Genomic DNA, 12130 nt, shown 5'->3' with positions numbered 1-12130 from the left:
TCAAAAGAACAAAGAAAACAAAACCTTAAGAAAAAGCTGTTAGCATTGACTTGCCAAATGCAAGTTTGATCAGTGGGATCAATTTTTCTTTTCTCTCAGCTTTTTAGGATCTTATTAAATAAAAGCTTGTCTTCAAATCCACTGATTTTTTAAAATTTCTTTAGCGTTATTTCCTCAGAGATGCAGGAAAACATTTAGTATTTTTTGCAGATAGTAAAGTGCTGAAAAAGCAGAAGTAGTACTATTTTAAATGGCAATATAAAGCGCACACTTTCTTGGACACATTAATTCAACGCATAAAAGAAATGACAGTAGCTTAATTACGCCAAACAGAACATGAGCCCACCTAAGCTCCCCCTACAATATACTTTACTGCTTTTGTTCCATTTAAACAGCTCACCTGATGCAGTAATCTCTTCAGTTTCAATAACTGAGTTGTTACAGCTGCGCAGTCTTGGACCATGTGCCGAAGGGTCATTTCATCAAGCATCACAGTATTCCCCGGTAAGCCCACCAGCTGTCTAGGAGCCTGGTAAAAATTCGGTGTTCCATAGCTTTCATAGTGACCAACAGGAGATTCTAGGTAGTTTGAGCCCCTAAAAAAAAATAATAAAATTAAGACTAAAAAAATCCAAACAGTGATGAAAAAGTAGAGCTAGAGAGCATTTAGTAAAAAGAAAGTGTTATGTAACCTGAGCTATATTCACATACTGTGGCATAGAGCAGAAAATAAATAAATCAGAAAATGTCAATGCTATTTCACTTAAGTGCTGGACTTAACTTCCCACTTGTACAAATATCTTGCAGACCAACAGCTACAGTACCCTAAAACCAGCCTGCCCATCAGGATTTCTTTAAACTCAGTCATGCAAGCTAGCCTATAAGAACTGTAGGATTACTAATTAGTTTTTAAATGAAATGTAAGTAAAAACTGTCCAAACATACAAAATGCAAGTAATAAGACAGTGTAATGTCTTTCCATACAGTAAACAAACAGGGACACATACAGTAATTTAGTCAAGCATTTATATTATCTTACAAAAACAAGTAATAAATATTTAGATTAAAAAACACGACAGAAACAAAAGTTTCGAAAAGAAATGGTTATAAATCTCAGTGATGCTCCCATGCAATTTATAAATGTATATACAACGCCTTGTACTCAGTACAAGACAGACCCTTTAATGACAAAGATTTCCCATTAGAGTATTTTAATGGCTTGGGAGAAAAAGAGGCAAGTCCTTTACCTGTTTAAATCATTTTTACTATGGATATAGTGATCAGTATGGCCAAGGTGATAGTGATCCTGTGTATTCCATCGCTGCTGTGGTGTTCTTTTCCAAAAGCCTTCCTGATGTTGTCTAGCATTTCTGTCTTGTCTATCAAAACGGCTCATATTTTCACATTCCTCTACAGAAAGCATAAAAAAAAAAATGTTTCTAAGACCTTGTAAACAAAATATTGACTATGTGCTGGTAACTTGTAGTGTAAAGTTTTGGGGGTTTAATTTTTTTAAACTGATCCAAAAAAAAAAAAAAAAAGCATTTTAGAACTGTCAAACAGACTTCTGTAATGGTGTCACATTTTTAACAGCATATAAACTTGTTACAAGATTAATCTGTAGCAGAAACTACAGAATTAAGCCTTAACAGTATTTCCACTTTAAGAAGAAAAATCATTTGAAGAGCTATGGGGAAGAAAAAGTAATCCAAGAGTACCATTTTTTGGTCTGACAGTATCTTCAGATCTTTAAAAGTTCAAACACATCACCCAAAGTCGTTTTAGAAAGAGGCCAGTACTTTGTTCCAAAACAGAACAGTTTCAGTACTTAAAAAACATATATATCTCCTCCTGTTCAACATGTTTGTTTTTCAACTTGAGACACATTTAATCTTGATTTACCTGGACAACAAGCGTGACTTCGAACAAGCAAACAAAATCTTTAAAACACTAAATTTTGCAAAGCATATTCCAAAAACTTCTTAAGAGAACAAAAACTATTTGGCAACAGCTAGTAAACCACTAGAAACAAATCCAAAACAACTGCTATCCGTGTAGTCAGACACTGGAAAAAAAAAAAAAAGCAGACTTTCTCCTTCACTTACCCAAGGGGTTTTTCCTCACACTGTCAGTCTTCTGCTAGAAAAGTAACTATACAAGAGCACATTGTTTTATTCGTCTGCCTACTCAGTTGCACATAAGACGCTCATAAACAGGCCTTTCTTCCTGCTTAGTTCCCAGCCTGCGTGTTGTTGGGAAGTGAGCCCAGTTTTACCCTGTGATTTAAAACTGCTATCCTCACTCACTGCATACTTGTTGAGCTAGAACTGTTTCTATAAATAGTGTCCAAGCAGCATCCCAGACTCCAAAGTGAAACAAGGAGAGTTTCTAAGGACCTGGAAAGCCTTAAGAGTCTGACATAACTGAAGTCACACATCATTACAAAAAAAAATGTTGGTAAGAAGTGCTGTTAAATATAATTATAATTAATACTCATATCTACAATTCAGTTTTTATCACCAAGTTCAATAACCAAAAACCAGGTGAGAAAAACTTGTTCATCTAAAGTAACAAAAGACTTACTTTCCTTTAGAAACATCCTTGTACGGTTCATAACATGGAAATTCAAGTGGGTCTATTCAAAATAAGCCTACAATAAGCTTAAATTACTATATTATGATGATTTTCAGCTTTGGAAAATGAAATTGAGATACCGAGTAAAAACACATTATATTAACAACAAACAAGTTTCACTTTTTCCGGTGGTCACATTCACTTAAGGGGAAACCTGAAGGTGGCTTCTGGATTCTATTTTTCAGTTCTTCTTTGCTAAAAATTCAGAGATTTCAAGATAAGAAGTGATTATAGCAGATCCCCAGTTTATGCCACGTTAATTTTATAAGGAAACTCAACTTCTACAAAATGCCAAAAATAGGAGTAATTAGCTAATCTCAAACAATAAATTTCTCCTGAATCAGCAGCTTACACATAAGATCATCATAATCACAAAACATATTCCAGCTATACAAATATTCTTGATACTTAGCTGTAGAAGTGAGAGTAGGTTTCTGTTTATTATATCGATGCAAATAAGAAAGAAGTGAATTAATGATTGCATTTCATCAATCATGTCTAGATTAAATGAATTTTTTTTACGGTTTTGTGGCAAACATTCACCTTAAAATGCATGTATTAACGGTTTTTTAATTAGTAACTTGAAATTACTGATGCAGATGCAATGCATGTTTTATAAACTAGGAAATTTAAGAGAAATTAATCTACCCTTCAAAATCATTCTTAGTTTTTCTCAACAGAATTAAAGTTAACCTTATTGAAAGAATATCCCCTAGGCTTTGATTGTTACCCATTCCGGAAAAATTAAAAAGTAAAAAAATAAAAATTTAACACCTATCTGGGCTGTAAAGTTGAATACTAGCATTATTGTCAATAAGCACCTTTCACACAAGTACTTGGTAAAACTTCTTCTAAGACTGAAAATATTAAGTACTGCACTTCATACGCGCACACTCTTAAAACATGATGTGCCATCGTTGTGGTAATGGAAGACTAGGTATTTATTTACTGTTAATTTAGCTTCAAATCTAACATACACACAGGAGTCTTCACCCAAGGAACTCAAAAAGCTACTCAAAAAAACCTGCATTTGCCCAAACTTCAGCAGGCAGCTGAACGGTACACAAAATAATGAAAGCCTTTTTTCTTTCAGTGCCTGTTTGTACAGCCTAGGGGACTGCAGTGCTCCGTATTCAATGTTTCTATTCATTTGAAGATACACTAGCCTCCACTGAACTTTAAGACAGAACTAATACCTATAATCACATGACAGTGACAATTCTTACAAGTAGGCCACAAATGACCAAAAGCTAATGCTTCCAACTCTTCCAGGCCAGGATTTGAGGAAGTATGTCAATAATTTGCCTTACCTAGTTCATTCTAGTTTGAATTTGTATTATTTTAGTGGCATGCAGGTGCCAATATCCTTCCTGTGAAAGTTTGCCAGCTTCCTTACTGATAACAACAGCGCATAAAAGACACCTTGAAAACGCACATCCTAAATCTTAAGCTTCCTGTTACCCTGAATTGTATAAAAATATATTAGGAGATACTGTAATTTTGTAGAAAAAATAAATAATTATTTCAAAAAGATTACACTGTCATTCACCAAAGCTGAAAAGATGCCGTTCCAACATTTTCAAATATAGCTGAAGCCTAAGACTGAATGATCAACATAAAAGTTTGAAATTTATCCTGTTAAAATAATTTAAACAGAACAAACAGTGTGCAACAAGGTTGCATTTTTATAAAAGGCAGTACATTTCTAATTTTACAATTATCTAAATGCAAGGATTGTATTTGGGGAAACAAATAACACACTTTCAACATTTCAGATAAGAAAGAGCTGTTACTTAAAGAAAAAACAATTTGAGGAGTGCATTGGCTTATTAAAAGAGATGTCAGAACATAACTCAAAAAACTCTTAAGTCCATAATGCATCTTCGCAATAAGATTGCTTGGCTACTTTACTAACCTTTGTCATGAGGTGGGTCCTCAGGCAGGTCCACATCAAGCATGAGATCATCATCTTCAAGATCACATGAATCAAGATTATTCAAAATATCCTGCAAGTAAGAAAGCGTGAGATATAGCTGCTTTAATGATACTTCATTTACCCTACTATCATAACATTTTTATTTCAAACCTTTGCTACATTTGTATTGCTCACATTGCCAATGTTATCAGCAGCCTACTCCCTTTAGGAGCAAAGATCAATCTTACTTGAGACAGTCTATACAAACAATAATCATAATAACTCCAGTAATAGCATATAACAACAGTGCTAGATGAAATAACTATGGATAAAAACATTTTTCTGCCTGATACCTAAGGAACACTCCGAAGGTTTTTCTTCATTAATTCATTAATCCATTAATATACTGCCTCTTCCCCAATCAGAAACATTTTAAAGCTAAATTACTTTGCTCACTTAGAATTCAAAAACAGCTATATGAAGAGAAGATGTTGAATCACCTTATTTTAGCTCTCATATCATACTATCGTAACCTAATGGAAAGGAAGAGGGGAACCTGTATTATCTTGATTTTTTTTGGCTAACGAAACTTAAAATATGCTGCCGTCACCACTAAACTCTGCTGCTTTTGACTTTAAGTTTATGGTTCATACAAAGAAGTTTCTAAAGGGACTAACAAACTCATGTTGCATAGGTGTACTAGTAGTACAAGAAAAATTCAGTCAAATGTTAGTACTAAATGGAATTATACATATTGTAGATAGCAATGTATATTAAAGAAAAAGGACCATAATGTCGGCAAATCAAGACAGTGTTAGGAAGACAAAACCCAACCCCTCTTCCCTTAAGTTCACAAACATTAGGAAAAACTCCAGAGGTCAAGGCTGCAAAATATTCAAGCTTATTGAGCAGACAGATGCTGCTAGTATCACGGTACTGAGAAGGCACATCAGGCAATGAAGTGCAGTACTTCATCAGAAATGCAGACGCTGCTTTACCTCATAATTCAAAGAAAGCTAAACGTATTAATACCAAGTGATTGTAACACAAAGTAGGTCTAAGGAAACTGTTACTAGTTATGCAGTTTTAAGTCTTGAGCTCTGTTTTCCCATACCCCACAGATAAAAGCCATAGCTTTAAGGCCCAAGAACAGACTCTGGCACTTCACATCTGCCTCTTTTCTAAGAGCAGAGATACAGATTTTTCTGTATCTAACAGCCACACCCAAAGATGATTCATGGGACCAATACTGAAAAAAGCTACCAAATCCAAATAAAATAACTGTCTCTATTTCTCACTGGATAATAGTGTTCATTAAATATTTAACTGAATAGTTGCATATAGACTATGCGTGCACTGCAAAACAACATTCACTTGGAAAGCTATCCTTTTGCTGGCTACTGTTTTTTAGGTTTGCTTTGTCAGAGATGTATAGTTGAAAAGGAAGAACATAAACAGGCATTTGTCTAAACTGTTACTCCAACTGTTCTTCAGCGGTCTTCCTATAGTGTTCCCAAAAGACTACTGTATTGTTACAAATGGTGCCAAGAGCTAAGTATATTTTAAGGTGGTTTTGTTTGTTTGTGACACAAAACATTAAAGATTCTACATTTCTGCAAGGGAAGTAATTTATTGGCTTAGGATGAGAGTATGAAATGAAAATAGTTCACATGCACTTTGTAAAACATGAGCAATATAAAGGAAAGATGGAACACTTGAGACAGAACCACCTGTTTTGGTTATATTTCAAAGTCCTACCTGAATTATTTTGTTTACATATTCTAAGTATTTACAGGAAAAAAACAGAAAAAACTACATATCAGGGCACCGTGAATAATAATAAAACCAACTATGGAAAACTTCACAGAGAAATGAAAACCATGTAAAGCACATGAGGATTTAACATTTGGGAGAACAAGTTGTCTGTACATTTTTACTACTTCTTGTTTCCACTAATTTACATATTCCTAGGAACTGGAAGACTTTTAATTAACATGCATTTTTAAACATTTTGTAAAATGTAGGTGCATTTGAGAGGCAGCTTTGGTTGGTTAATTGATAAATTGTTTCTATGCCATGCTTTGATCTTCCAAATTAGTATGAACAAGCATTATTTTCTTCTACTGTAGGAACCTTAATGAGCATAACAAATTACAGTGGTCACAAACACGTAAGGAAGTTGAAAATGTTTCCCATTGCTTTGCGAAAGCATTAAAAAAAAAGCGCGATATAAAAACATAGTATGTCAGAGTGTTAACTATGAACCTAGATAAGCCACATTAGACTTCTGAAGTTCTGATATAAAGATAGTAATTATGTCAAAGAAGGTGAGCATTTGAGATGCCAAACATACTTTTCTGTCAACACCACATTTCGTTATGCTTCCCTAATTATACATTCCTGCACCACACCGAGGCAACTCTGTGATAGAAAACACAACTGTGAATATGAAGTCTTTGTAATAGCTGAGCCATATGTGAATTCACTTTGAGTACTTCCCAAAGCTATCTACTTGGGAAACTTAATACACAAGTAGATGTCAGCAACGTTGCCTTGAAGTAGCTATAAGATAAAGTTCAGGTTTCATCAAATCATAAATTTGTACATACAAAGCCTGTATTTACAGATTTCCATTGTCGTTCTTACTACTGTATAATGAACTGAACTTAACTACATGGCAGTAACATTGTTAATAACGTGTGCTTAATAGCAATTATCATCGTGAAGTAATGCCGGGCAACAAGCTCAAACAGAACAGGAAATAAATTCTTCAGAAGCGCATCACTCCAACTCCACAGACTATTACGTGTTTCAGCAATTATTAGAAGTTCCAGTAAGAGAAGAATCCTTTTTCATTTGTACAGTTGAAAAGAAGAATGGATATTAAAAGGGGTATGTAACTTCACAAGGCTGACTTAGCACTAGATTTTCAAGACAGTACAACCTGGGAAAAGATTAAAGTTTGGGACTGCAAAATTCCAAGTCAAACTACAATGCTGTCCCCGAGCTCTCCCTCCAGAAAGGTTTTCAACTAAACACAGCAGTAGTGCCTTATTCTCTTACTGCAATAGAACTGGAAAAGCATTAGGAAAGAAACTGATGATCTATGACTATTCGTGTAAGAACTGAGTAAATTAACCCCAGCAGCAGGGAATACCCATATTGCCTAAGGAGATGGGAAAAGACTAAATAGAGAGGTACAGGTAAGGCTGGCAAACAATTACACTGCATTCTGCAAGTTTACTTCAATGTTCTGCAAATTCTTTCTGTAGTGATTGCCCTCATGCGTTACGGCTTACCAAAGGTTCAACAAGCACATACCAACAGCTCACATACAACAGCTTGGGGGTTTTGCCTAATTTTTTGAATGAAAGAGATTCTGAACTCTACTCAAGAGGCATAATAATATTAAATTCTGAAGACTAATGCTTTGAACATTGTGGTACTATAGAGCAGCTACTTTTGCTAAAGCTGAACAAGTTTCAAGTTCAGTATGAACTCATGACCATCATAATGAACTGGGGAAACAAAATAATTTTTTTAAGAGTTGTTTCCAGTAATTCCTCATGCTACACACATCGTAAGTTCTCTGTTTCACTGAACACAGTATTTTTCAGTCCACCAACTTAAGTTCATTTTAGCTTAAGTGTTAGAACTAGGCAAGAGGCCTGATTCTCAGCTTTCCCATTTCTTGAACTAGGTATATAATGCAACTAAAATTAAATTACAACGTGCCAGAATTTGAAGGATAGATGTCTACATTTTCTCCCTATTGAACATGCAAGACGTGGACCAATGAAAGTTTGAAACAATGTATATTACACTGGAATTAAAGAAAAAAAGGAAGAAGTCAGGCACCCAGGTTAGTGCAGAAATACAAAGCAACACCAGATAAGCAACCGTTAAACAAATAATTTCTGAGTGTTTACAGAGCTGAGAGAAGTCTGAGCTCAAAACCCCAGTTCGGTACCCTACTTTTCCTGTCAATGTATGCTGTCTTGCTGAAAAGCAACTGCATTGGGGTAGTAACGAACTGTTGGTGAATTTTAGGAACAGTGTTTCATCTTTTTCCACAATTCAAGATCTCAGACCTCATTCATTTATTCTCCTTTTATAAAGCAGGCTGTTAAAGGAAAATAAACTTACTATTTTTGTTACTGATTTAGGGAGTTAGGTCTTGCTTCCCATAATAATCATGCACTTCTGAAGTCAGTGAAAAATAGAAGAAAAAGCTCACATGCAATTTAAACGTTCTATAGTGATTAAATTCAATACACAAATTTCTTTAATTTTGCTTGCTCTACATCCTAATTTAAGCCTTTCTGCACATTTTATTTCATTTTTTACTTTTTGCTCAAAAAAGACCATATGAGCAATGCACATAGATAATTTAATACAAAAGATTACAACTCCTTAAAAAACTTCGAACAACAAAAATATTGAAGGATAGGTATCACCACATTGGAAAAAAAAATGAACCTATAGAAAAAGCACGTCTACAAGCTCAAAATTTGGAAGTAAAAGATCACATATTATTTAGAGCATCAGTATATAAATACCTTTCTGGCATGCCTAGTTTTGATGTTAGTATTCACATATTTTCCCAGATTACTGACATTGCATTTCTAGAAGCTTTATTTAGTAAAAACTCTACTGTTAAATCTGGTTGGATATTACGAACAGTAAACATGCTAGGCTATTTCCAGTATATGTTTTCACAGTTGTTTACTTAGAGAACACATCAGTAATTACAGGTCACGTTGTTGAATGACAGCACACTAGAGCACATTCCATCTACTTAGGTGTATTTTAATCTCTTTGTAAAAACAAATGATCACTAGGTTAGAATCAGACTTCAGACTTGTACTTAGTTATTCTTACAGTACCATGCTGCATCCCTTTTGCTAAAAATGCATTCTAGCAAGTATCAGTAATTTCCATTATGAAATTAAGGTTATTTTATAAATTCTATTAGTTAAAGGTGCATTACTTATTTTGAACGTTGTTACTCTTTACAGCCAAATTTTAGGCTCAGTTTTTCCTATATTTACCTGAAGCTGATCTCTGGTTTTCTTGGCTTCATCTTTCAGCCGTTTTTATGTCATTTGCCCACGTAAAACATTTCCTTCTATTTTTATGTTAAAAAGACCTCAGACACATACCGGAAGAAAGCTTGACATTTAAATTTCTGACAGGTTTTTGAGATCTCAGTTTGGGCCAAATTTAAGTACGATTAACAGACTTGGAAGATAATGAATACCTAAAACATATCAGAGCAATTTAAGCAACGGCTTAAAGAATGACATTTAAGTCATCCTAAAAATAATAATAATAAAAAAATAAAAAGCCATCTGAGTAGAATTCTATCAGCATCTCCAAAGTAACAGAATTACTTTTATAATTCTTTTAGGTAACTAGCATGAAAAAAACATTTTAAAAATACAATTTTACATAAAAAGAACCCCAAGTCTTAGAAAAACTAGCATCTCTGTACTACAACGTACTTCCCTGCAAACTTAGAAAAGCAGTTGTCAAAGTCAAATTATTTAAAGCAGGCATTTCCTTGTGACATTCCATTAAAAAAAAGTTTAAAATCCTGGTCATATGCCATCCTTCATTCTTTTCACACTACTGAAGAGACTATTTAAATAAAATATTTGCTGCCTATGTTCACATAACAATGAAGCCACAATACCGTGTTTAACCTAAGTCTGATAATATGGCAATGAATATATTTTCTCCTAATACTCTAATTACTCTTTTCTCCTGTGTGGTAAATCCTCTGGGGCAGGGGGGGAACGAATTAAATAACCACCAAACAAAAAACCCTCTTGAAACATAAAAGGATGTAGGGGGCCGACACCGGGATAGAAAGCTCAATTTCTAGTCCAATGGTTAAGGATCTAAGACGTATCTGATAGTTTCGAGCCAGTTATGCAGTTGATTCACCCAGCGGCAGGAGTCTTCAAGCTTGCAGCATCAAAAGGACAGAACAGTGCCTGTACATAGGGATGATTCAACACACCCTTCTAATGCACAAGAGCATCCTTTAGAAAAGGACTATGGTAGTGCACTGTATCACTAGTTGTGGTTTTTTTTGCAAACTCTGTTTCAGAAATTCCCCATCCTATCACTTAGCAACAAAAAGGCCAAGCTCTTTTTGAGAGCATGTTTTCCACAAAAATGTTGATAAGACTGAACAGATATTGTATCTTTTGTCAAAAATTTCAAGTCCAACAGTCTTAAGAACTAGAGTAAGCAAAGCTTTTTCTGCCTTATGACTTCTGAAATTAAGTAAAACATCACAATACAGCCTTAATACACATCTCAATAGTAAAGTCCTATCACTATACAAAGCAGCCAAGATGGAGCTGAATAGGAGGCCAGTTACAAGATACTTAGCTTCCAGGATTTATTGGGAAAACGTATTAAAAAAAGCATGAAGATTACCAAAAGCATCAAGCAGGAATTGATTCATAGGACGCTAGTCCTGGACAACAAAAAACATCACAAGACAACAGACAGCTTTCAAACTAGTTTTGTAAAGGGAAACCTCTGTATGTCTTCTTAGAACATCAAAAAATACCTACTCTCAAATCAAACCTGCCTTATATGGTTTTGTTTTGTTTAAACTGGAGGGTTTACATGTGATACACCAGAAGGGCAAGCACTCCAAAAATCTAATTAGAGAACTAAAGCCTTGGCAACCATTGCTCCACAATTTGAATTCTTGTTGACAAAAAGCATCACTGGAAAACATGAAAAGTTCTCTTTTCCTCATACGTAAAAATATATACTAGACTTCTTTTAGTTATACTACAACATCTTTTTGTAGATTACATTTTTCATTACATACCACAGTATCTGAATATTTTTATTTAAAAAATGCACACCATCAATAACCCTGCCAGCATGGTAGAAATACCCACAAAGACATGCTACATAAAAGAACACTACTTTAAACCTTTCTATTAGTTATTCATATCTACTTTCTTTGTATCATCTACAGCTAACATGAGAGGAGTATTAAGACATCACAGTATCCCAGATGAAACGTACTCCTACTATTTCATTAGTAGTTGTGTCTCTGTAGTTGTTAAGAACTCCCAGCTGGATGCTTCTGGTGTGACATTTGAATACTACAATCAACATATAGTTCTCCTTCCAGAACAGAATGCCTTTTACTGTCTACAAGAGTTCATTCACCTGACTGAAAGTAGGGACCATTGCAGCGAGCTGTCATAATTTTGGAAGAACAATAGAAATATATACTGTCTGTATGACTCTCTGTAATTTAATATTTGAAAGGAGAACAATTTGAAATTGTACTACTTTGCACCTGAAAGTGATTCATAATGCCTGTGGTGTCAAAGTGTATTACAAGTCTTACGCTATGCTGAAGAGGTTACTGTTATTTCATTCTTTTGCAACTAAAACTTAGATGTGCTTTATGCTCAGAAAAACTAGCAGCTTCAGATGCATGAAATTCTACAGGTATTTTTACACCTGTTTTCTATGCAGTTGCATATGCTGCATCTCTTCTGGCAAGATGCTGAAAATTAAAAAATTTGGATTATCCAG

At 34.5% G+C, this 12130-nt stretch overlaps 1 protein-coding gene across 5 annotated transcripts in view; it reads right to left on the bottom strand.

Moving 5' to 3' along the window:
* The window catches only part of CCSER2 (coiled-coil serine rich protein 2), a 73324-nt gene that overhangs the window by 34643 nt on the left and 26551 nt on the right, over positions 1-12130 (bottom strand). For all 5 annotated transcript variants that reach the window (XM_040606325.1, XM_040606327.1, XM_040606329.1 and 2 more), the window contains exons 4-6: positions 4550-4640; positions 1248-1410; positions 401-596 (exon numbers count right to left, since the gene is read on the bottom strand). In XM_040606325.1, coding sequence (XP_040462259.1) covers positions 401-596; positions 1248-1410; positions 4550-4640 — 450 coding nt within the window. The remainder of the gene's footprint in view (positions 1-400; positions 597-1247; positions 1411-4549; positions 4641-12130) is intronic.

Source organism: Falco naumanni, chromosome 9, assembly GCF_017639655.2.
Source record: "Falco naumanni isolate bFalNau1 chromosome 9, bFalNau1.pat, whole genome shotgun sequence".
Taxonomy (NCBI): domain Eukaryota; kingdom Metazoa; phylum Chordata; class Aves; order Falconiformes; family Falconidae; genus Falco; species Falco naumanni.
Note: the sequence above shows the minus strand (reverse complement) of the source record. Positions and strands in the feature narration are given on the sequence as shown.